The sequence below is a fragment of the Anomaloglossus baeobatrachus genome, chromosome 8 (assembly GCF_048569485.1).
Source record: "Anomaloglossus baeobatrachus isolate aAnoBae1 chromosome 8, aAnoBae1.hap1, whole genome shotgun sequence".
In the NCBI taxonomy this organism is placed as follows: Eukaryota; Metazoa; Chordata; class Amphibia; order Anura; family Aromobatidae; genus Anomaloglossus; species Anomaloglossus baeobatrachus.
In genome coordinates, this window is record NC_134360.1 from 250904512 (window position 1) to 250931935 (window position 27424).

General features: G+C 47.5%; 1 protein-coding gene across 7 annotated transcripts in view; it reads right to left on the reverse strand.

Annotated features, from left to right (window-relative positions):
• The window catches only part of LOC142249007 (cytosolic carboxypeptidase 6-like), a 2064630-nt gene that overhangs the window by 175685 nt on the left and 1861521 nt on the right, over positions 1 to 27424 (reverse strand). For all 7 annotated transcript variants that reach the window (XM_075320539.1, XM_075320540.1, XM_075320543.1 and 4 more), the window contains one exon: positions 639 to 801. In XM_075320539.1, coding sequence (XP_075176654.1) covers positions 639 to 801 — 163 coding nt within the window. The remainder of the gene's footprint in view (positions 1 to 638; positions 802 to 27424) is intronic.

Here is a 27424-nt window from a genome sequence, read left to right on the forward strand (position 1 = left end):
GTCAGCAGGTGTTTGCTATGTAATCTGAAGACAGTATGCTGCAAGGGTTGAAACATAGAATTCAGGGATGCTTGTCTTGTCAAGGTCCGATCTGTTGCTTATTTTCTGTTTGTGTAACCAGCAGGACTTATAATTGCTAGACTACAATGTCATCACAGTCCAGCACAGCCCCTCCTCTGATTGACACTTCACTGTCAATGTACAATCTCTACAGAAACAGGTGTGGGCAGGACAGCTCTCTCAGCTCTGCTACATGCAAAAATTCTGATTATGTCAGAATGGCTGCAGCCAGTAATCTAAGTGATATATCATTGGATTCAGGATCTCTTCCTACATCATGCTGCTTTCAAATCAGGTAGCAAAAACCTGCTGACAGATTCCCTTTAAGTGCATTATTGGACCATGACATAGTATAGCACAACGGGAAGGCAGTGGCGACAACTCTTCTTTAAAAGAAAAATGTCATTTTTGAGAATGGTTGTCAAAGCCTTAGTAACAGGAATAGATGTCATATTAGGGAAAATTCCTAAATTCTGCTGTCACAGGTAATGGTTTTCATGTTTCCCATAGATTTCATAGGTTCCTTTTATTCCTTACCTTGAGTTTCTCCATGTTAAACTATTGTTATAAAAGGATACAGGCTTCCTCGGTGTAAGGAACAGCCGAGATGGTCCCACTCAGCATGTAGCTATAGAAGGAGACCTCCAAGGTGTAACAATAGGAAGAGTTGTCCAGAAGACCTCCAAGAAATCTCCTGCCGGTGCCGGCTTTCATCGTGTCTCTGTTGAAGGAGGTGCTGGACTGCAAAAAAAAAAAAAAAAGTAAAGGTAGCCTTAGGGTTGTCCATCACCCACCATTCATGGGACCAGCCGAATACACAATGTTTACAAAAGTATTGGGACACCTCCACATTACACCTACAGGAGCCTTTATGACCTTCCATAAGTCCATAGACATGAATTAATATTAATATGGAGGTGGTCCGCACTTTGCAGCTATAATAGCCTTAACAATATTACAAATATTATATATTACAAATATTAAAGCTACAATTGTCCAAAGGTTTTTGTATGCTGAAACATTCACTGAAGCAATGGAGCTGAAGCCAAACCTTGAGAAACAAGCCCATCGTACTATCCTTCTCCACCAAACCTTACAGTAGGTACAATGCAGTCAGGTGGGTAACATTCTCATGGAAATCGCCAAACCCAGACTCATCCATTGGACAGTGGTAGAGCATTGTGTTCCATCACTTCACAGAACACGTCTCCTCCAGAGTCCAGTGGTGGTAGCATTACACTTGGTGGTGTATGGCTTGGCATTGTGCTTGGTGATGTCCGGCTTGGCATTGTGCTTGGCAATGTACGGCTCGGAATTGTACTTGGTGATGTACGGCTCAGCATTGTGCTTGGTGATGTACGGCTCAGCATTGTGCTTGGTGATGTACGGCTCAGCATTGTGCTTGGTGATGTATGGCTCGGCATTGTGCTTGGTGATGTGCGGCTCGGCATTGTGCTTGGTGATGTACGGCTTGGCATTGTGCTTGGTGATGTATGGCTCGGCATTGTGCTTGGTGATGTATGGCTCGGCATTGTGCTTGGTGATGTACGGCTCGGCATTGTGCTTGGTGATGTATGGCTCGGCATTGTGCTTGGTGATGTACGGCTCAGCATTGTGCTTGGTGATGTATGGCTCAGCATTGTGCTTGGTGATGTACGGCTCGGCATTGTGCTTGGTGATGTATGGCTCGGCATTGTGCTTGGTGATGTATGGCTCGGCATTGTGCTTGGTGATGTATGGCTCAGCATTGTGCTTGGTGATGTATGGCTCGGCATTGTGCTTGGTGATGTATGGCTCGGCATTGTGCTTGGTGATGTATGGCTCAGCATTGTGCTTGGTGATGTACGGCTCAGCATTGTGCTTGCTGATGTATGGCTCGGCATTGTGCTTGGTGATGTACGTCTCAGCCTTGTGCTTGGTGATGTACGGCTCAGCATTGTGCTTGGTGATGTATGGCTCTGCATTGTGCTTGGTGATGTATGGCTCGGCATTGTGCTTGGTGATGTACGGCTCGGCATTGTGCTTGGTGATGTGCGGCTCGGCATTGTGCTTGGTGATGTACGGCTCAGCATTGTGCTTGGTGATGTATGGCTCGGCATTGTGCTTGGTGATGTACGGCTCAGCATTGTGCTTGGTGATGTATGGCTCAGCATTGTGCTTGGTGATGTATGGCTCGGCATTGTGCTTGGTGATGTATGGCTCGGCATTGTGCTTGGTGATGTATGGCTCAGCATTGTGCTTGGTGATGTACGGCTCAGCATTGTGCTTGGTGATGTATGGCTCGGCATTGTGCTTGGTGATGTACGTCTCAGCCTTGTGCTTGGTGATGTACGGCTCAGCATTGTGCTTGGTGATGTATGGCTCTGCATTGTGCTTGGTGATGTATGGCTCGGCATTGTGCTTGGTGATGTACGGCTCGGCATTGTGCTTGGTGATGTGCGGCTCGGCATTGTGCTTGGTGATGTACGGCTTGGCATTGTGCTTGGTGATGTATGGCTCGGCATTGTGCTTGGTGATGTACGGCTCGGCATTGTGCTTGGTGATGTACGGCTCGGCATTGTGCTTGGTGATGTATGGCTCGGCATTGTGCTTGGTGATGTACGGCTCAGCATTGTGCTTGGTGATGTTTGGCTCGGCATTGTGCTTGGTGATGTACGGCTCAGCATTGTGCTTGGTGATGTACAGCTCGGCATTGTACTTGGTGATGTACGGCTCTGCATTGTGCTTGGTGATATATGGCTCGGCATTGTGCTTGGTGATGTATGGCTCAGCATTGTGCTTGGTGATGTACTGCTCGGCATTGTGCTTGGTGATGTATGGCCCAGCATTGTGCTTGGTTATGTACGGCTCGGCATTGTGCTTGGTGATGTATGGCTCGGCATTGTGCTTGGTGATGTACGGCTCAGCATTGTGCTTGGTGATGTTTGGCTCGGCATTGTGCTTGGTGATGTACGGCTCAGCATTGTGCTTGGTGATGTGCGGCTCGGCATTGTGCTTGGTGATGTATGGCTCGGCATTGTGCTTGGTGATGTATGGCTCATCATTGTGCTTGGTGATGTACGGCTCGACATTGTGATTGGTGATGTATGGCCCAGCATTGTGCTTGGTGGTGTACGGCTCGGCATTGTGCTTGGTGATGTATGGCCCAGCATTGTGCTTGGTGATGTATGGCTCAGCATAGTGCTTGGTGATGTACGGCTCGGCATTGTGGTTGGTGATGTATGGCCCAGCATTGTGCTTGGTGATGTATGGCTCAGCATAGTGCTTGGTGATGTATGGCTCGGCATTGTGCTTGGTGATGTACGGCTCGACATTGTGCTTGGTGATGTACGGCTCGACATTGTGCTTGGTGATGTACGGCTCATCATTGTGCTTGGTGATGTACGGTTCGACATTGTGCTTGGTGATGTACGGCTCGGCATTGTACTTGGTGATGTACGTCTCGGCATTGTGCTTGGTGATGTACGGTCTGGCATTGTGCTTGCCAATGTACGGCTCGGCATTGTGCTTGGTGATGTACGGCTCGGCATTGTACTTGGTGATGTACGGCTCGGCATTGTGCTTGGTGATGTACGGCTCAGCATTGTGCTTGGTGATGTACGGCTCAGCATTGTGCTTGGTGATGTACGGCTCGGCATTGTGCTTGGTGATGTATGGCCCGGTATTGTGCTTGGTGATGTATGGCCGCCCAGCATTGTGCTTGGTGATGTATGGCTCATCATTGTGCTTGGTGATGTATGGCTCGGCATTGTGCTTGGTAATGTACGGCTCGGCATTGTGCTTGGTGATGTACGGCTCAGCATTGTGCTTGGTGATGTACGGCTCAGCATTGTGCTTGGTGATGTATGGCCCAGCATTGTGCTTGGTGATGTACGGCTCAGCATTGTGCTTGGTGATGTACGGCTCAGCATTGTGCTTGGTGATGTATGGCCCGGTATTGTGCTTGGTGATGTATGGCCCAGCATTGTGCTTGGTGATGTACGGCTCGACATTGTGCTTGGTGATGTATGGCCCAGCATTGTGCTTGGTGATGTATGGCTCATCATTGTGCTTGGTAATGTACGGCTTGGCATTGTGCTTGGTAATGTACAGCTCAACATTGTGCTTGGTGATGTACGGCTCAGCATTGTTCTTGGTGATGTATGGCTCATCATTGTGCTTGGTGATGTACGGCTCAGCATTGTGCTTGGTGATGTACGGCTCGGCATTGTGCTTGGTGATGTATGGCCCAGCATTGTGCTTGGTGATGTATGGCTCATCATTGTGCTTGGTAATGTACGGCTTGGCATTGTGCTTGGTAATGTACAGCTCAACATTGTGCTTGGTGATGTATGGCTCATCATTGTGCTTGGTGATGTACGGCTCAGCATTGTGCTTGGTGATGTATGGCCCAACATTGTGCTTGGTGATGTACGGCTCAGCATTGTGCTTGGTGATGTACGGCTCAGCATTGTGCTTGGTGATGTATGGCCCAGCATTGTGCTTGGTGATGTACGGCTCAGCATTGTGCTTGGTGATGTACGGCTCGGCATTGTGCTTAGTGATGTATGGCTCGGCATTGTGCTTGGTGATGTACGGCTCAGCATTGTGCTTGGTGATGTACGGCTCCGCATTGTGCTTGGTAATGTACGGCTCGGCATTGTGCTTAGTGATGTATGGCTCGGCATTGTGCTTGGTGATGTACGGCTCAGCATTGTGCTTGGTGATGTACGGCTCAGCATTGTGCTTGGTGATGTATGGCCCAGCATTGTGCTTGGTGATGTACGGCTCTGCATTGTGCTTGGTGATGTACGGCTTAGCATTGTGCTTGGTGATGTATGGCTCGGCATTGTGCTTGGTAATGTACGGCTCAGCATTGTGCTTTGTGATGCACGGCTCGGCATTGTGCTTGGTGATGTATGGCTCGGCATTGTGCTTGGTGATGTACGGCTCGGCATTGTGCTTAGTGATGTATGGCTCGGCATTGTGCTTGGTGATGTACGGCTCGGCATGGTGCTTGGTGATATACGGCTCGGCATTGTGCTTGGTGATGTATGGCTCAGCATTGTGCTTGGTGATGTACGGCTCAGCATTGTGCTTGGTGATGTATGGCTCGGCATTGTGCTTGGTAATGTACGGCTCGGCATTGTGCTTGGTAATGTACGGCTCGGCATTGTGCTTGGTGATGTATGGCTCAGCATTGTGCTTTGTGATGTACGGCTGCAGCTGCTCGGCCATGAAACCCCCGGCAGGCGCAGTGTTTGTAATGATGTTACCAGAGGAGGTCTGGACTCTGCAGTTATGGAGTCAGCAGAGCAGTGGCGACGTTTCTGCGCTCTGCTCCTCAGCACTCGGCCCCTCGCTTTGTGGCATTATGGGGTCTCCACTTCGGGGCTGAGTTGCAGCGGTTCCTTCCACTTCTCAGTAATATCACTCACAGGTGATGAAGATTTAGGAGGAAGATATATCATGAACGGACTTGTTACCCCGGTGGCTCCTTTTACAGGTCGCGCTGGTATCAGTGAGCTCCGCACCACCGGCCAGTCTGTCACATGTTAGTAAAGGCAGACGGCATGGCGGGGGGGCGAAGAATATACACCGGGGGCGAGGGGCCGGATGTTCTACATCAGGTATAGTGAGGTCATAGGGCTGAATTCAATAACTGAGACTTGTGTCCAATGCCCGAGCTTACTGCCTCATAGACATAGGAGACTGTGGCCTGAGGTCAGTCTGCAAAACATGGCCGTCTGTTAAAATAGCCTTCATCTAAACTGCATGCATCCCATGCACAGCCGTGCCATAGGAACAGGAATTGTAGAGGATGCGGCTTATCCAGCAATGGAAACCAACAGCTTCTGCCTGGAACTAGAGGAACCTGCGTATAGCATCAGAGCCTGGAGAAAGCGTTCAGGCGAAACAAATGACATCTGATTTTTACTAATGTGCTGTTGTTACCCAATATTTTGAGTGTAAGGAGGCTTTCACACTGCCATCCTCTCCCCGGTCAGTGGTCCCGTCAGGGCTTCCGTCCAAACCCCCCGCAAAATGGGATTTGTGAAAGCGGCCTAACATTAAAATGTGTGAGAAGATCTTTGATTGGGATCTACGCAGTCGGTTCTTCATTTTCTCCTTCAGGTTTTGCCTACAAAATCCGGGCAATGGAAATGGAAGCAAGACCCGACCCACATATTCTCTTCCTGTTGCACCTGTCAATCAAATATCAGTGCATTGCTGGAACTTTACTTGCACGTATTTCTGAAATAAAAGCTCCAATCTCAGAACAGAAGCTCTGCTTACATTCAGCATCCGATCCCCAGCATAGCACCGGCTTTACTTTCTATATGATAATCCTGCTGGTTGCTTCCCTTTACGGGGTTAAAAAGGCTGATATTCGTTTCCATAGTCCTATCTAGGACTCTTGGGCCAGGACAGACAGTCAGAAATGTAAAATCAATCAATATTATTGGTTTTCTTATGCTATTACTGTAGAGATCATGGAAGAAGAGTCTCTAATGAAACTTATCCTCCTCCTAAGACCGGACTCCAGCGCCTCCGACAAGTCCATATATCACCGGAACAATTAATAGGAGCAGAAGAAAATTACAGCCTAATTCTCACGTCCTCCTTCCTTGTCACTGATATATGGAGTATGGGGAGAGCTCGATTATTTAGATACACGGCCTGACCTTGGGACACGCAGAAGAACACAGTAAATGAGAGAAGGAAGAGAAGAAGACCAGGCCAAAGGAGAAGACCAGGCCAAAGAGCATCCATGAACAGAGAGGATATGCTGCGAAGGCCAACTAAGTCTTCACCATACACTGCAAAGACCGGGGAGGGTAACCCGAGGGTCTCCAGCTGTTTTCTGTTTCATCAGTTCAAGCATGTTCCAAAAATGTAGGACTATCCTCAGAGGAGAGTCATGTATTGGCATTGTCCATCTCCGACATTCAATAAATTAATGGAATCACCAAAACGGCGGAACAGCAAATCCTACTTTTCCTCTAAGAAAGCTACACAAGTGTTCTTCCTAAACCTTTGCACTTTGGAGACCATTTTTTTCTTACTTAAAGGGGTTTTCTCACTAAGAAATTTAATTTTAAAGTTGATTATAATGAATAGATCTTGCAATAATAATAATAATAATTTCTACAATTGGATGTGTTTAAAAAAAATATTCATGTGCTGAGATAATGTAGTGTTGTGACCGTACTGTGTAATGGCCGTGTCTGACCATACAGGAACATGGTCCAATCATAGCACAACTCCTGGGCAGGTGAGGAAGAAAAAGAGTATACAGACATTACAGCACGGGATCATAGCTGATTCTTCCTGGGAGATAAAACATTTCCTTTCTGTTTTTAAAAAATGTTTTACCTCAAAGAAAGAATTATTTGCGATCCATGCTATAATGTCTGCATAAAAAGTTCTGTGACATAATGAACACACCCCTAGATGAATTCCTTAATAGGTCTAGTTTCCAAAATGGGTTCACTTGTGGGGGTTTCAGCTGCTTTGGTACCTCAGGGGCTCTGGAAATGAGACATGGTGTCTGCAACCTATTCCAGCAAAATTCAAATTACAAATGTAGTTTCTTCCGTTCCGAGCCCTCCCGTGTATCCAAACAGAACTTTTGACTACATGTGGGGCATCGCCGCGCTCAGAGGAAAGTGGGTAACAAACTGTGGGGTCAACTTTTTCTTGTTAACTCTTGGAAAAGTGAAAAATTTGGGGTTAAATAACATTTTTGTGAAAAAAATTGAAAATTTTCAATATGACAACTTACTGTTATACAATTCTGTGGTTCAAAATGCGCACTATACCTCTGGTAAAATCCTTGACGGGTGTAGTTTTCAAAATGGAGTCACTTGTTGGGGGTTTCTGCTGTTTAGGTACCTTATGGGCTCTGCAAATGTGGCACAGTGCACGCGATCTACGTATTTCAGCCAATTTTTTGTTCCAAAATTCATAAAGCGCTCTGTGCCTTCTGAGCTTGGCCGTTTGTCCAAACAGCGATTTCTGACCACATGCGGGGTATCAGCACACTCGGAAGAAACTGGGTAACCAATTTTAGTGTCTAATTGGTCATGCTATCCTTTGTAAAAGTGAAAAATTTGGGGCTAAAGCAAAATTTTAGAAGTATTTTTTTTTTTCCCGTTCCATTACTTTGCACTAATTCCTGTGTAGCACCTGAAGGGTTAAACAGAATCCTGACAGCAGTTTTGAAATATTTGAGGGGTGCAGTTCTCTAAAATGGCGTCACTTTGAGGAGTTTCCAATATATCGGCTCCTCTAAGTCCGATTAATTCTAAATAGATCCCAAAAAAAAACAGGTTTTGCAAATTTTGTGATAAAAGTGAAATATTGCGACTAAACTTTTAACCCTCAATACTCCCATACACAATAAAATTACATTTCAAAAACGATGCGGACGTAAAGTAGACACATGGAAAATGTTATTTATTAATTATTTTATACAGCATGACTAACTAATGTAAGGATATCCGAAACAAATGTTTAAAATTTGCGATTTTTATTTTCTAACTTTTCACCAAAATTCCAATATTTTCACAAATAACAACAAAAAAAGCCTATCTAACCTTACCGTCCAATGTGCCATGAAAAAAGAAACTTAGAATCACTGGGATCCATTGAAGTGTTCCAGAGCTTTAGCTGTATATATTCAGATTTCAAAAATTTGGCTTGGTCATGAAGGTCAAAATTAGCTTGGTCACTAAAGGGTTAAAGGGAACCTGTCACCAGATTTGATGACTATAAACTGCGGCCACCACCTGTGAGCTCTTATATACAGTGTTCCAGAATACTGCATATAAGAGCCCAGGCCGCTGTGTAGAATGTAAAAAACACTTTATAATACTCACCTAAAGGGCGGTGCAGACTGGTCATATGGGTGTCTCCTCTCTCTGGTCCGCGGTGTCTCCTCTCTCTGGTCCGGCGCCTCCTCTTTCGGCCATCTTTGTCCTCCTTCTTCTGAAGCCTGGGTGCATGACGCGTCCTACGTCATCTACACTAGCCGGCATTGACGTCCTGCTCATGCACACTACAATACTTTGATCTGCCCTGCTCAGGGCATATCAAAGTGCACCTACGCAGGACCTCAATACTGGCCTGTGTGGATGACGTAGGACGCGTCATGCACCCAGGCTTCAGAAGAAGGAGGACCAAGATGGCCGAAAGAGGAGGCGCCGGACCAGAGAGAGGAGACACCGCGGACCAGAGAGAGGAGACACCCATTCGACCAGTCTGCACCGCATTGCCTCTTAGGTGAGTATTATAAAGTGATTTTTACATTATACACAGCGGCCTGGACTATTATACACTGTGTGCAGAATTATTAGGCAAATGAGTATTTTGATCACATGATGCTTTTTATACCTGTCGTCCTCCTCCAAGCTGTATAGGCTGAGAGCCAACTACCAATTAAGTAAATCCGGTGATGTGCCTCTCTGTAATGAGGAGGGGTGCGGTGTAATGACATCAACACCCTATATAAGGGGTGCTTAATTATTAGGCAACTTCCTTTCCTTTGGCAAAATGGGTCAGAAGAGAGATTGGACGGGCTCTGAAAAGTCCATATTGTGAGATGTCTTGCAGAGGGATGCAGCAGTCTTGAAATTGCCAAACATTTGAAGCGTGATCACCGAACAATCAAGCGTTTCATGGCAAATAGCCAACAGGGTCGCAAGAAGCGTGTTGGGCAAAAAAGGCGCAAAATAACTGCCCATGAATTGAGGAAAATCAAGCATGAAGCTGCCAAGATGCTATTTGCCACCAGTTTGTCCATATTTCAGAGCTGCAACGTTACTGGAGTATCAAAAAGCACAAGGTGTGCTATACTCAGGGACAGGCCAAGGTAAGGAAGGCTGAAAACCACCACCTCTGACCAAGAAACATAAGATAAAACCTCAAGACTGGGCCAAGAAATGTCTGAAGACTGATTTTTCAAAGGTTTTATGTTTGTGGACTGATGAAATGAGAGTGACTCTTGATGGTCCCGATGGATGGGCCAGAGGCTGGATCAGTAAAGGGCAGAGAGCTCCACTCCGACTCAGACGCCAGCAAGGTGGAGGTGGGGACTGGTATGGGCTGGGATCAGCAAAGATGAACTTGTGGGACCTTTTCGGGTTGAGGATGGAGGAAGCTCAACTCCCAGACCTACTGCCAGTTTCTGGAAGACAACTTCTTCAAGCAGTGGTACAGGAAGAAGTCGGTATCAGTCAAGAAAAACATGATTGTCATGCAGGACAATGCTCCATCACATGCATCCAACCACTCCACAGTGTGGCTGGCCAGTAAAGGTCTAAAAGGTGAAAAAATAATGACATGGCCCCCTTGTTCACCTGATCTGAACCCCATAGAGAACCTGTGGTCCCTCATAAAATGTGAGATCTACAGGGAGGGAAAACAGTCCACCTCTCGGAGCAGTGTCTGGAGGCTGTGGTGGCTGCTGCACGCAATGTGGATCGTAAACAGATCAAGCAATGACAGAATCTATGGATGGTCGGCTGCTGAGCGTCATCAGAAAGAAAGGGGGCTATATTGGGCTATATTGGGCACTCATTTTTTGGGGTTTTGTTTTTGTATGTCAGAAATGTTTATTTCTAAATTTTGTGCAGTTATATTGGTTACCTGGTGACAATAAACAAGAGAGATGGGAATATATTTGGTTTTTATTAAGTTGCCTAATAATTCTGCACAGTAATAGTCACCTGCACAAACAGAATCCTCCTAAGAAGCCAAATCTAAAAACCCCTCCAACTGCCAAAAATATTAAGCGCTGATATTTATGAGTCTTTTGGATTGATTGAGAACATAGTTGTTGATCAATAATAAAAAAAACTGCTAAAATACCACTTGCCTAATAATTCTGCACACGGTGTATAGTGTCTTAGAATCTATATATATAATTGCCTTATTCTGTCTGTCTGTCTGTCTGTCTGTCTGTCTATCTGTCTGTCTGTCTGTCATGCTCCGAAATTGTGTCCTTACGGTGACACAAAGCTGATTGGCCGCTGGGCTCGCCATGGCCCCGCCCCCCCCCACGGATTGGCCTCTCGCCCCGGCTCTCTGCAGGCCCCGCCCCCCTCACGCAATGCACGCTCGCTGTGGCCCAACTGACACGGGGCTCCGATTCCCAGGTGAGTACACACACACGCATCAGATCACACTCACTCTCACACTCACCTCACACATCACATCCACACATCACAACATGCTGGGATATCGCTTGCTTCTACACCGCCTCCGTCAGGATCCCGGCAGCGCCACACATAACCTTGCGATGCTGGGATCTTAACGGAGGCCGTGAACGCTGGTAACCATTATAAACATCGGGTAACTAAGGTCCCTTAGTTACCCGATGTGTATCATAGTTACCAGTGTACACCGGCTCACACTCACTCTCACACACACCTCACATCGCACACACATCACACACACATCACATCGCATCCACACATCAAGGTCCTGCAGCGCCGGAAAATACAGACACATAACAGCACACACACACACACACACACACAAATCAGATCACACTCACACACACACATCACATCGCATCCAAATACTCACAACATCCTGGGATATCGCTTGCTTCTCGGCGGCGATATTGTGCTGTGAGCTTCCAGGACCTGACGGAGGATCACATGGCCAGAAGCATGTGATATCCCCGGAAGTTGTGAGTATCAGCGCGTATGTGCAATATCGTCAGTGTCTGTGTGTGTGAGTGGATGCGATCGGGTGTGTGTGAGTGTATGCGATCGGGTGTGTGTGAGTGGATGCGATCGGGTGTGTGTGAGTGGATGCGATCGGGTGTGTGTGAGTGGATGCGATCGGGTGTGTGTGTGAGTGGATGCGATCGGGTGTGTGTGAGTGGATGCGATCGGGTGTGTGTGAGTGGATGCGATCGGTTGTGTGGGTGAGTGGATGCGATCGGGTGTGTGTGTGAGTGGATGCGATCGGGTGTGTGTGAGTGGATGCGATCGGTTGTGTGGGTGAGTGGATGCGATCGGTTGTGTGGGTGAGTGGATGCGATCGGGTGTGGGTGAGTGTCGGCAGAGGAGCACGGCGTGCTGGAGGAGGCTGGGAGCAGAGAGGCTGATCTTGGGGAAGGCTGGGAGGGGGGAGGCTGATGCTGAGGGAGGCTGGAAGGAGAGAGGCTGAGCAAACGTGCTCCATCCGCCATACTGCGCACTCCCCATCGTGCTGCATCCCCCATGCTGCGCACTCCCAAACGTGGTCCATCCGCCATGCTGCGCACTCCCAAACGTGGTCCATCCGCCATGCTGCGCACTCCCAAACGTGCTCCATCCGCCATACTGCGCACTCCCAAACGTGCTCCATCCGCCATACTGCGCACTCCCCATCGTGCACCATCCGGCATGCTGCGCACTCCCAAGCGGATGGAGCATGATGGGGGGTGCGCAGCATGGCGGATGGAGCACGTTTGGGAGTGCGCAGCATGGCGGATGGAGCACGTTTGGGAGTGCGCAGCATGACGGATGGAGCACGTTTGGGAGTGCGCAGCATGACGGATGGAGCACGTTTGGGAGTGCGCAGCATGCCGGATGGTGCACGATGAGGAGTGCGCAGTATGGCGGATGGAGCACGTTTGGGAGTGCGCAGTATGGCGGATGGAGCACGTTTGGGAGTGCGCAGCATGGCGGATGGAGCACGTTTGGGAGTGCGCAGCATGGCGGATGGACCACGTTTGGGAGTGCGCAGCATGGCGGATGGAGCACGTTTGGGAGTGCGCAGCATGGCGGATGGAGCACGTTTGGGAGTGCGCAGCATGGCGGATGGAGCACGTTTGGGAGTGCGCAGCATGGCGGATGGAGCACGTTTGGGAGTGCGCAGCATGACGGATGGAGCACGTTTCGGAGTGCGCAGCATGGCGGATGGAGCACGTTTGGGAGTGCGCAGCATGCCGGATGGTGCACGATGGGGAGTGCGCAGTATGGCGGATGGAGCACGTTTGGGAGTGCGCAGCATGGCGGATGGAGCACGTTTGGGAGTGCGCAGCATGGCGGATGGAGCACGTTTGGGAGTGCGCAGCATGGCGGATGGAGCACGTTTGGGAGTGCGCAGCATGGCGGATGGAGCACGTTTGGGAGTGCGCAGCATGGCGGGTGGAGCACGTTTGGGAGTGCGCAGCATGGCGGATGGAGCATGATAGGGGGTGCACAGCATGGCGGATGGAGCACGTTTGGGAGTGCGCAGCATGGCGGATGGAGCACGTTTGGGAGTGTGCAGCATGGCGGATAGAGCACGATGGGGAGTGCGCAGCATGGCGGATGGAGCACGTTTAGGAGTGCGCAGCATGGGGGATGCAGCACGATGGGGAGTGCGCAGTATGGCGGATGGAGCACGTTTGGGAGTGCGCAGCATGGCGGATGGACCACGTTTGGGAGTGCGCAGCATGGCGGATGGAGCACGTTTGGGAGTGCGCAGCATGGGTGATGCAGCACGATGGGGGGTGCGCAGCATGGGGGATGGAGCACGATCGGAGGTGCACACCTCCCCCCAACACACACACACACGCGCACTGCACAACACACACACACTAGGAATCACAAACAACGCCCTACACAGACACCCACACACACAGACAACGCTGCACACACAAATATACACACATACTGCACAACACACACATTGCTCAAAACATACCTCCCCCCAAAACACACCACAACCACACAAACCGCACAACACACACACACACACAACGCTACAGACACACAGCGCTCCACAAACAACGCAACACACGCAACACACATACAACACCGCTCTCACACCCCGCGACACTCAGAACATGTACAGCGCCCTACACAAACACTTGGTAACTACACACAACAACATCTATATATATATATATAACAAAAATCATACATGAACTACACAATACATAAATTCTAGAAACCCGATGCGTAGAATCGGGCCACCTTCTAGTGCTATATATAAGAGCCCACAGATGGTGGCCGCATCTTATAGGCCCCAAATCTGGTGACAGGTTCCCTTTAAATACTAACAAAACATAACTCACATCAAGAGCCATAAGAAAATAAGCACCCAGCCTCCCTCAATTAGGCAGGGAAGGTGCCAGCACTACTCATGACAGGAATAAGAAACATGAGGACAAGAGTAAAGTGCAAAAATTAACAAAATTTTATTGAATACACAACAAGACATATATTTCATTAAAATGGTGCACTACCAGTATATCCTGGGGATGCCAACATGGGATAGACCAGTGTTTATAGCCGGAAAAGGTCAAAGAGACAAACTAGTCACAGTCTATATATATGTGGCTACAACTAGCCTAAACAGGTCACAATAATTGGGAACATACCCAGTAACAAGGGAACTGTTGTAGGTCAAATCAAACCGTGGTTGCCCACCATGTAGGGGTGGGGAATCATGGTGATGTCGCTGGCTATGCTGCAAATAACCATAAAAATGCAACAGGGAATAAACATGCAATAGCAATATAGCACAAGTGTGCAAATAAGAGGTATTCCCTTACCTAAAGTGCTAAAGTGCAGACTAAGCCAGTGCAGGACGGCCGGCCGTGGACACAAACAGTTCCTATGGAGTGTGGGAAGGCATCCTCAGGTTTCAAAAGGTCTCCATCCAACGCGCGTTTCGCGGGGATAGCTTTTTCAAGGTGGAAAACCAAGGTAATAACCCCATGACCTGCCTAACGGTTATATATACCCCTTCTGATCTGAGCTCCAGCAGCTGGGTGGCCGGAAGTGGCGTGAAAACAGGAAGTGATATCACTTAGCAACAGACTTCTGTCACCATTGTACCTCAAAGTAGTTATGAGTGCATGTAATATGCGGATCCATAATGTGTCCAGACCAATCTTGGTTAAACCGCTAATAATTAGAGCAGGATACACCAAAAATCCAACCCTGACATGCATCATTACAAGGACGCACTTCCTGATGTAAACAACCGGAAGTCGTCAGCATAGAAGGCAGGGAAGGTCCAGTAACCGCTATGTGCGCTGATGTATAGTAACTATGAACGCTATTCCGGATCGTTACCGGAAGTCGTCATGAAAAGGGGGCGGGAGGATCTCACGTGACCGCTGTGGACGTCGATAGCTAAGGAAGCTATAGACGTGCTGCGGTGAGGCAGGAAGTCATCATAGATCCGGAAGTAAAGTCCGCCCCATCACTAGGTGAGTGACGCATGGATAATCCAATGACAATCCGAGTACAGGCGTATAGGGATCATCACAATGAGAGAGTGGACAAAGAAAGAAATCATCATATGACCACTATACACACGTCCATCCCACGGACACGCCTCTCCATCCCCAACTAATGCAAATGCAAAAGTAGAGCGCACATCCCTATCATAATAATCCGTGCCACATTGGGTAACTAAACTGGGCAGAAAGAGGTGCTGCTATTAGAGAATGATGATATGGTGATCAAGAATGCAAATTATGATCACTGGGAAAGGAGAGAGAAGAAGGATAGCCCTCCTCTCCCCAGACTTCGGCGCAATATGTAGACCCTCATAGCGGTCCTAAGACAAAAATGCCGATCAGGAAGACAAAACCCAGGGCGGACCATGAGGCACCATTTTTGGTTTTCAACAACTTGGTGATATGGGTAAAAACTTTTTTACTATTCTTGATCTGTTTCCATTTCCCCATGGTGTTCCTCGGTTCTTGTCTTGTACACATGTACACCCTGTTTTCGGAGATACGTGTCCCTCGGAACAGGTGGTCTTGTGGTGACAGGACCTAGGACACGATGTGGTGCCTCATGGTCCGCCCTGGGTTTTGTCTTCCTGATCGGGATTGGTGGTGCGTGGCTGTGGGGTGACACGTCCCCGCTAGCCGCGTGGGGCCTTCCCACCAGGTATAAAAACTGACGGCATTTTTGTCTTAGGACCGCTATGAGGGTCTACATATTGCGCCGAAGTCTGGGGAGAGGAGGGCTATCCTTCTTCTCTCTCCTTTCCCAGTGATCATAATTTGCATTCTTGATCACCATATCATCATTCTCTAATAGCAGCACCTCTTTCTGCCCAGTTTAGTTACCCAATGTGGCACGGATTATTATGATAGGGATGTGCGCTCTACTTTTGCATTTGCATTAGTTGGGGATGGAGAGGCGTGTCCGTGGGATGGACGTGTGTATAGTGGTCATATGATGATTTCTTTCTTTGTCCACTCTCTCATTGTGATGATCCCCATACGCCCGTACTCGGATTGTCATTGGATTATCCATGCGTCACTCACCTAGTGATGGGGCGGACTTTACTTCCGGATCTATGATGACTTCCTGCCTCACCGCAGCACGTCTATAGCTTCCTTAGCTATCGACGTCCACAGCGGTCACGTGAGATCCTCCCGCCCCCTTTTCATGACGACTTCCGGTAACGATCCGGAATAGCGTCCATAGTTACTATACATCAGCGCACATAGCGGTTACTGGACCTTCCCTGCCTTCTATGCTGACGACTTCCGGTTGTTTACATCAGGAAGTGCGTCCTTGTAATGATGCATGTCAGGGTTGGATTTTTGGTGTATCCTGCTCTAATTATTAGCGGTTTAACCAAGATTGGTCTGGACACATTATGGATCCGCATATTACATGCACTCATAACTACTTTGAGGTACAATGGTGACAGAAGTCTGTTGCTAAGTGATATCACTTCCTGTTTTCACGCCACTTCCGGCCACCCAGCTGCTGGAGCTCAGATCAGAAGGGGTATATATAACCGTTAGGCAGGTCATGGGGTTATTACCTTGGTTTTCCACCTTGAAAAAGCTATCCCCGCGAAACGCGCGTTGGATGGAGACCTTTTGAAACCTGAGGATGCCTTCCCACACTCCATAGGAACTGTTTGTGTCCACGGCCGGCCGTCCTGCACTGGCTTAGTCTGCACTTTAGCACTTTAGGTAAGGGAATACCTCTTATTTGCACACTTGTGCTACATTGCTATTGCATGTTTATTCCCTGTTGCATTTTTATGGTTATTTGCAGCATAGCCAGCGACATCACCATGATTCCCCACCCCTACATGGTGGGCAACCACGGTTTGATTTGACCTACAACAGTTCCCTTGTTACTGGGTATGTTCCCAATTATTGTGACCTGTTTAGGCTAGTTGTAGCCACATATATATAGACTGTGACTAGTTTGTCTCTTTGACCTTTTCCGGCTATAAACACTGGTCTATCCCATGTTGGCATCCCCAGGATATACTGGTAGTGCACCATTTTAATGAAATATATGTCTTGTTGTGTATTCAATAAAATTTTGTTAATTTTTGCACTTTACTCTTGTCCTCATGTTTCTTATCCCTTTAAATATTGTATATGTCCACGTTTGTCATTAAATGATCCAATAAATTAAAAAAAAAAAAAAATCAACTGTTCAAAAAAATTAAATTATTGGAGTTTTGTGCCCTTCAATGAAGATCTAGTGTCTCTTAAATGTAAATACCTTTTATGCATTTTTTTGCCTCATTTTATATATTACTTTGTACTTTGTAACAGTATATTACAGAAATCTGCTATTTTCTCCTCCTTGGACTGAACTTTAATCTTAAATTTCTCAATTCACAGGTAAAATCTGTGTCCCGTGAATACAGATTTTGCGAATATTGAGATCGCAGATGACAGTTGGTGCCTATAATGTTCTATGGAGAGCTGTTAGGGCCTGTGTACATGGTGCGTTTTTTTATGCGCTTTTTGAGAAATCTGCATCAAAATCTGCCTGCCTATCCTGAACCCAGCAAAGTCTATGAGATTTTTGAAGTGCTGTGCACACATTGCTTTTTTTTCCTTGCAGATTTGGTGCAGAAAAAAAAAATTGCAGCGATTTTTTTTTCCCTGCATTTTTAGCCCTAACAGCCATTGACTTCACTAAAAAAAAAGCATGGGAAAAAAAGGCACCAAAACGGATGCATTTTTTGATGCGTTTTTCTGCCAGAAGGTGCAGATTTGATGCAGAATTTTTTTTTTGCACCATATCTGCAGCGTGTGCACATAGCCCAACAGTCCGTGTCACCGCTAGCTCCTCCCCTTCTCCATAGGATCTTAAAAGCACCAACTGTCATCTTCAATCTCAGTTATGGGAACATTAATCTTCACTAAATAAGTACAGGAGGAGGGAAAAAAAAGCAAATTTGTCTGATAAGATATATTAGAAAGTTGCTTATTTTCCTTTCTGCTATTGATTTATTAAATAAAAATTAAAATAACATTTACCCTTTAAATACCCAACCTAAGGAATAATGGTTTATTGGGAAACATCATTGGAGGCACAAGTCCTGCCAACCCCTCTACCCAAAGGCTTGCAAACAAATACCCCCCATTTATATATTCAATGCATGATGCCCACGATCACCTATGGGCACAGAGTTACTGTTCCTATAGGTAAATCTGACCCGCATGTTGCAGATTATATGGAATATGCCGGATTAGCAGATTTGTTTTTTTTTAGACTACAGGAATTTATTGCTATACCGTATGCATGAATATGATAATATTAACCCCTTGTATGCTGTACCTTAACCCCAGCGTACTTTTTGCATCTCATGAATTAGCAGATATCTCCGGCAGCGCAGACCCCCTGATGAATACCACCTAGGGGGACCTAAAATGGAGCAGACGCTGAATAAATGACATATAAGTGGTAAATTCCAATTTCACGTTCCGTGCGCCCGGCTCTGGCAGTTAATTTTAAAACAACACCCTGAGGTCAGGCAGGATTGGACTCTGCGCCACCATATGACAAGGCTGTCCTATTTATTTCAGTTTTTCTTCAGGGCTATGTTCCTAGTAGAGAAACTGGGAAAAACACACATCTTTTACAGTCTGTTAGTCTCTGTCACTGATACACGCCTGCAAAAATCTGTGTGTTATAGCGGCGCGGCCAAGAAGAGCCGCGTGCCCACAGGACACAGCGAGCGGCTGCATCTTTAGAGTAGAAAATATCAAAATTGGCCCCGGGAAGCATTTATTTCTTTTTTTTTTTGTTAACAGATTGAACTGTATTTATTTTTCAATTGTCCTAGAAAATATTGCAAAGTGGTGTGCACGCTCCACTTGTCCAGCGATGGACCTGCTGGTGACCGGGCGCAATGTAGAGCGGGAGAATTTCATGGTTCTACCGCACAGACCAGATAATTGACCCCGGAACTGGAAGAAAAAGGATCCAGCATCCAAGTTCCAATTGAATTATTTTTTTTTATTTTTTCAACAAAGATAAAAAAGGGTTCTTCCATAATAATAAAATCCAATAAAATCCAAGTAGAAAAAACGGAACGCGTTTCGGAGTGACAACTCCTTACTCTGAACTTTTGTTCAGAGTAAGGAGTTGTCACTCCGAAACGCGTTCCATTTTTTCTACCCTGCCCTGTAACTTGGATTTTATTATTATGGAAGAACCCTTTTATCTTTGTTGAAAAAAGAAAAAAAAATAATTCAATTGGAACTTGGATGCTGGATCCCTTCTTTTTCTTCAAGTTCAGTGATTGTCTGCAGCCCGGTCTGGCTGTTTGCTGATCCCTGCACCGTTCCATTTGGTAGTTCTCCAGGTGGGTGAGCTGGTAATTTTTCCTTTTATTGTGCCAGATAATTGACCCCTATATAACAGGGACATTTTTTTTGGTGCTTTCTTTTTTCCTCCCTTACCTCCAAGAGCCATATATTTTTCAATTTTGCATTAAAGGGAACCCATCACCAGGTTTTTCCCTTATGAGCTGCACCCACCACCAGTGAGCCCTTATATTCCAGAATACTGTATATAAGAGCCCAGGCCACTGTGTATAACATAAAAAAGACATTCATAATACTCACTTAGGGGGTGGTCCGGTCCTATGGGAGTCGCTACTCTCAGTCCTCCTCCCCAGCCCCATGTGCATGACACGTCATGCATCGTCCACACAGAGGCCGCCATTGCACTCCTGCACAGACGAGCTTTGAGCTGCCAGGCTGAGGACAGAGCAAAGTACTGTAATGCACAGGCGCGCGAAAAGGTCAAAAACCGCCTGCGCAGGCGCACTAAAGTACTTTGATCTGCCAGTAGCAGGGCAGATCAAAGTGCGCATGTGCGGGAGTGCAATGGAGGCCTCTGTGTGAATGACACAGGATGTGTAAAATATTGAAAAAAAAAAACAGGCAGGGAAATGTTTTACCTCACAGAAAGAATCAGCTGTGATCTCGTGCTGTAATGTCTTTATACTCTTTTGTTTCCTCCCCTGCTCAGGAGCTGTGGTATGCTCAGACCATGTTCCTGTACGGTCAGACTAGCACTTTCTGAGTGTAGTGTAATTAAAACTAAAAATAGGCAATTTTCTCACCTGCGCATATGCTGGATCCGATAGGTGCAGCCGACCTGGTGTGCCGCTGGATATTCCTCCATGGGAGTCCCGGCAGTGTGTGATTAAGGTGGAAAAACCCGGTGAATGGCGCTCTGGTGGTAGCGCATGTAATGAGTAAAAATAGTACCAACAAATAAAAAAAAATCATTAAAAACACAATGCATTTTGGTGTTATCCAGCCTGCTTCAGGTGTCTAAACGATGGCCAATACCTATCCATATAGGAAGTAGGAGGATCTACCATTTAACAAATAAAATAACATGATACATATATATGATTTTTTTAATGGTTTTACATCTAAAAAAAGCTATAGGTATTGACAATCCTTTAGACACCTGAGGAAGGCTGGATACAGCTGAAACGCATTGTATTTTTAATAAATTATTATTTTTTTTTATTTTTCTTACTATTTTTACTCTTTACATCCGCTACCATATGAGTGGCATTCAACTAGTATTTTAATTTTATGTCTTTTGAGCGTTTATTATATGCTTTCATTAATTTGATATTTTTATAGAATAGACTTTTATGGATGCAGAAATACCAAACATATTTTTTTTTATTTCCTTACTGTTTTTTTTATAACATATTACATTATTTTTTGTTTTATTTTTAGTCCCCTTAAGAGACTAATTCTGCAATTGTTTGATTGCTCGTACTATATCCTGCGATAGATCAGTATCACAATTTATAGTAAAAATAATGAGTTGCTTTGAAGTGTCTGAGCTTCATGGGAGAAGAGAAGATAGTGACATGGCACCCCATCAGCATTCTGTGTTGCAGCATGTGATGGACAGCGAATTGGTTACAGTACAATAACCTCTTACGCACTTATCCTCTGCAGCAGAGGTAATTCTTGGTCTTCATTTCCTGGAGCGGTCGTCTTGAGAGTGAGATTCATCATAGTGATTCATGGTTTCCTTGACTACACTTGAGGTTACCTTCAAGGTTCTAGCAATTTACCATATTGACTGACCTTCATGTCTTAAAGAAATGATGGACTATTGTTTCTCTTTACTTAGTTGAGAGCTGCTTGTTTCCTGCAGTAGTCCTTGTGAGAGTCAGTTTCATCATAGTGATTAATGGTTTTCTTGACTGCACTTGAGGATACCTTCAAGGTTCTAGCAATTTACCAGATTGACTGACCATGTCTTACAGAAATGATGGACTATGGTTTCTCTTTACTTAGGTGAGAGCTTGTTATTTCCTGGAGTGGTCGTCAGGAAAGTCAGTTTCAATCGTAGCAATTAATGGTTTCCATGATTACCTTCAAGGTTCTAGCAATTTACCAGACTGACTGCCCTTCATGTCTTAAAGAAATGTTGGACTGTTGTTTCTATTTACTTAGTTGAGAGCCTTTTGTCACATTCTGGCTTAGAACAGATGTGGAATAGGGTACGGTTCTGTACCATATGGAGCTGTGTAACAACACCTCCTCTCCAAAACACAACTGATGGCTGCAAACACTTTCTGAAGCCAGTGATTCCACAAATGAACATTGTCTTGACGAGTCATACATGTACATTGGAAGGTATTCCAGGTGATGACCTGATTAAGCTGCTTAAGAGAATGGTGGGGGACATAAAGCTGTGATATCATATGGCATAAAGCATAGAATGTGATAAGAACCCCAAAAACTAAGTCCATCAACTTCAACCTATAGCCTAACATGGTGATCCAGAGGAAGGCAAAACCCTCACGGGGCGACACTGAGCTCCACATTAGGAGAAAAATTCCTTCCTTCCTGACCCCTCGTATGGCAATCTGACTAGTTCCCTGGATCAAAGTCAATTAGCACTAAATAATTGTCATGCTGGATCACAGGGAGGCTCTGGGCCTACCCTTTAGTGGGGTGAAGACCAAGACTGTGGCAGCTGACCCCCAGGGCAGGGGAGTAGACAGGGCTGAGTCTCAAGTGCAGACAGGGACCACCAGGGTCTCCTGAGGCAGACAACACAGGCAAGACAGGCAGGCAGAGTTACTAGCAAAGCAGATGGCGATGGACAGGCAGAGTCTCTAGCACGGCAGATGGCATGGCCTGGAAGGACAGGCAAAGTCACTAGCACCAACTGGGCAGGACGGACAGGCAGAGTCACTAGCACCAACTGGGCAGGACGGACAGGCAGAGTCACTAGCACCAACTGGGCAGGACGGACAGGCAGAGTCACTAGCACCAAATGGGCAGGACGGACAGGCAGAGTCACTAGCACCAACTGGGCAGGATGGACAGGCAGAGTCACTAGCAAGGCAGATGGCATGGCCAAGAAGAACACATTCACTAATACCAACAACAAGGCAGGATTGACTGGAATCAGGTACAGGCAGGACAGGACTGGTACCAGGTGCTAACAGGACAGCACGGGCTGGGCCCAGGTACAGACAGAACAAGACAGACACAGGGACCTGACAACTAGCTAGACAGAACACAACTGACTATCTCTGAATGGGAAGTGTTGATCAGGCACCTCCCCTAGTGGGAGATTGCCTGAAATACCCAGTGCCTCTCAGTGATAGGCTGAGAGGCACTTCCTAGGAGTGGCGTGCTAACCCTTTAAGAGGAGGGCCGTGGTGCGCACGTACGCCCTAGGAACACTCCCGGTAGACCTATGACACGTGCACAGGCCCCGGGAGGGAGAAGCAGGAAGAAGACACATGGAGGACCTCAGGGACGCCGGGCAGCATGGAAAGGGCGGTGAGTGAGAGCGCATCCCTGCTGAGGGGAGACTGAGGAGTGCCGGGATGCAAGCGTTACAATCATGACACGTGCCGTATGGATCAATTTATTATTATTTGTGCCATATTTTTCTACACCTGAATAAAAGCATCGTACAGCGCCACGGCTAATTCTCCCCATCCGTCCTATGTGAATTGGATCCAGGAGATACACGGCCACGGAGGTCCAGGTTACAGAGCTGTTTATAGGGTAAATCAACCATCCCTAACCCGGTTATGTCCAGCTTTGTACCGTTCACTTATCCACTCACTGGAGGGAAAAAAACGTCACAGTTAACAAACCACTACAACTTTGTTAAGTGCGGCGCAGGACGGGTGATATAATGTGCTCAGATTTTCTGTCAGCAGCTGACAATTCATCCTTTTAAAGAGGCCCCGGCTCGGGAGCGTCTGCGAAGAGACGAGATTGAAGCCGAAGTGAAAATCATTCATTCCGTGCTTAGTATATTGTGACACTGTCCTTTGATTAGAATACAGAGCGGCGCGCGCTGCGCCCAGTCCAGGGCAAAGGAGCGTATGCACGGCTGGGACTGACACGGGGGCTTACAGATGTTTTTTCTTTTTATATTATTGAGGTGCATAGTGGAAAATAGTGAAAAATACCAAATAAATGCTATACTAACAAATGCATGCACCTTATAAACAGGCGACCATGGAAAGTAGTGAGGGCAGTCATGGAGTGGAACAGATGACCACGGGAGGCAGTGAGGGCAGTCATGGAGTGGAACAGATGACCACGGGAGGCAGTGAAGGCAGTCAGAGAGTGGAACAGGCGACCACGGGAGGCAGTGAGGGCAGTCAGAGAGTGGAACAGGCGACCACGGGAGGCAGTGAGGGCAGTCAGGGAGTGGAACAGACTACCATGGGAGGTAGTGAGGGCAGTCAGAGAGTGGAACAGATGACCACGGGAGGCAGTGAAGGCAGTCAGAGAGTGGAACAGGCGACCACGGGAGGCAGTGAGGGCAGTCAGGGAGTGGAACAGGCGACCATGGGAGGTAGTGAGGGCAGTCAGGGAGTGGAACAGGTGACCACGGGAGGTAGTGAAGGCAGTCAGAGAGTGGAACAGGAGACCACGGGAGGCAGTGAGGGCAGTCAGGGAGTGGAACAGGCGACCACGGGAGGCAGTGAGGGCAGTCAGGGAGTGGAACAGGCGACCATGGAAAGTAGTGAGGGCAGTCATGGGGTGGAACAGATGACCACGGGAGGTAGTGAGGGCAGTCAGAGAGTGGAACAGGCGACCACAGGAGGCAGTGAGGGCAGTCAGGGAGTGGAACAGGCGACCACGGGAGGTAGTGAAGGCAGTCAGAGAGTGGAAAAGGCTACCACGGGAGGTAGTGAGGGCAGTTGGAGTAGAACAGGCGACAACAGGAGGTAGTGAGGGCAGTAAGAGAGTAGAACAGGAGACCACTGGAGATAGTGAGGGCAGTCAGAGTGGAACAGGCGACCATGGGAGGTGGTGAGCTCTTTCTCAATGGAAATCTTCAAGCAGAAACTGGATAAACATATAGCTCGGATGACTTAGGAAAGCCTGCACTCGCAGAGGGTTGGATCCGATGGCCCTTGAGGTCCCTTCCAACTCTACCATTCTATGATTCTATGAAGTTTGAATAAGTTTTCCAATTTCATAAAAGTTGACCCTAAACACTCTAAGATTGGGTTCTCACCCTCCCCGGGTCCAGGGCTAGCTTCCCGACACTGCTCTTGACCCAGTGGTTTGCGGTAGCGGGAATGTCACTTCGACAGGGCACTTCACCACTAGTAGCTAGCCAGGGTAGACGGCATGAGCCGCCAAATTCAATGATTGGCTACAGCAATAATATGTTTAGTCGGTGTGACGTCATCCCGTCAGCCAAAACACCAAGACCCGAGCTTTGGTAGGGAGCTGACATTGGACCCAAACTGCATGTCTTGTGATATAGAAATGAATGAAAGAATGAAGATTCCAGATGAAGCTTAGCGCAATGTTATAAATTTTTCCATGTCCATAGCTTCTAAATAAACATCTGATCACACATAAAACACCAAAAAACACAGTAAAAAAACACCCAAGGCTTACTTCACATACGTGTGTGAAATCTCGAGTCAGTCACGCCTGTAAACTGCAGACAATACAGCAACAGTTTCGCTCCCAGGCTCGGACTGGCCCCAGAAGAGCAGGAGAATTCTCCGGTGGGCCCCTTTTTGGTAGTACGTCACCTGCCCTCCCAATAGAATCAGTAGTTGGCACAATACACTTGTTTCACTATATAGAGATAAAGGAACCATTTCATCATTCATTTTACAAACTGCCCAGTATATTATTATATAGAAGCATAGGTAAACTTGTGAATGTAATTTTTGCATATAGTTGATCAGTGGCCCCCAGAGTCAATGTTACTGGTGGGCCCCGCCACCCCATTCTGGTAACGTTTGGTACAGTATGTGCCAATTTGGCACAATTTTAAGCCACACTTTTGCTTCAAAAGGTGAGAAATAGCGTATGTGATGGCAAAGTCGTCTTATTGACTTCCATTGGTTCGGTTGCTGTGCGTGGAGTCTGAGAATACAATCATCTGAAATGAATGTCCACATCCGGCGAAACAACTGCATAAAAATTAGTGGTGAAAATGCAGCACAGTGGGACACATGGGGACGTCAAATGTGTTGCCCAGGGATATGGGGTACTCAGTCCCAGGCGGTGTATTGCTGGGGAAATGTCACTGGTGGCCGTGTTCCGGTTCCGTGTCCTGGAGACGCTTTTTAAAATGGGAATATTTACAGGGGAGATTAAATGAAAGTTTATATGTGACGCCACTTGTGGGATGCGGCTAGGTAGATGGAGCCGCTGCTGCACGGTTCTCACTACTGGGGCTGGTGTTGGTGGCAGCCTGGATGTTAGGCCCTCCGCAAGCAGGACCGGGGACCAGAGGATAGGTGATGTAGATGGGTGCAGAAAGAAGGTAGGCCACGCAAGAGGTTGTAGTGTAACTGGTTCCTTTACTCACAGTCAGATGGAAACTGGTCACCCGAGGAAGGCTGGAATTGACCGCTGGTCCCCTTAGTCCCAGTGCCGGTTTAATGACCTGGTGGCCTCTTTCCCCTGCACCTTTGGTTGGTGGGTCTGTGATGCCCCTGAACTAGTCGGGGTGTCACAGGGTGCTGCACTTCTTTCTCTTCTGGTGCAGGACTCAACCCCCCCCCCATGGTTCTTGGATCCTAACCTTTGGTATTGCTCCATCAGCATTCAAATCCTAGTCACACCTCACACCACACCCTGTCAGGCACACCAGTGGGTGGTCTAGCTGGAACAGGGCCACTCGCCTAAAGGCTACTTTACACGCTGCGATATCGGTCCTGATATCGCTAGCGTGGGTACCCGCCCCCATCTGTTGTGCGACACGGGCAAATCGCTGCTCGTGCCGCACAACATCGCCCAGACCCGTCACACATACTTACCTGCCCGGCGACGTCGCTGTGACCGGCGAACCGCCTCTTTTCTAAGGGGGCGGTCCGTGCGGCATCACAGCGACGTCACTGAGCGGACGCCCAATAGAAGCGGAGGGGCAGAGATGAGTGGCCGGAACATCCCGCCCACCTCCTTCCTTCCTCATAGCGGCCGGGAGGCAGGTAAGGAGAGGTTCCTTGTTCCTGCGGCGTCACACATAGCGATGTGTGCTGCCGCAGGAACGAGGAACTACATCGTTACTGCTGCAGTAACGATAATCGAGAATGGACCCCCATGTCACCGATGAGCGATTTTGCACGTTTTTGCAACGATGCAAAATCGCTCATCGGTGTCACACGCAGCAACATCACTAATGCGGCCGGATGTGCGTAACAAATTCCGTGACCCCAACGACTCCGCATTAGCGATGTCGCAGCGTGTAAAGCCCCCTTAAGGGTCAGGCAGACTGGTGGGAGGGAGGAAGTCAGAGAGAGGAAGTGCAGAGCAAAGCGAGAGTTCAGCAGTAGTTCTCAAAGAGTGAGGAGCTGGGAGTTGGAGTTCCTTGGGGACTTTTGGCTAGGTCGCGTGGACAGTGGTCTGGGACCGAAGGAGTCGGAGACCCGGTCGCAGGGTATTGGAGAAAAGTGCCAGGCTTAGTTTTGGGGAACGGTCAGCACCGGAGTACCTAGTAACTGAACCGGTACCGAGCATGGCGGGGTACTGGACCCTAGATTAGGAAGTAGCTTCACGCAACCTGATTAAAACCTGTGGAGGATAGTCTCTTTATGAACTTTCCCCAAGAGCTCAGAGATCGAAGGCATCAACACAAAGAGGGGGATAGGGCTTTCCAGCTTA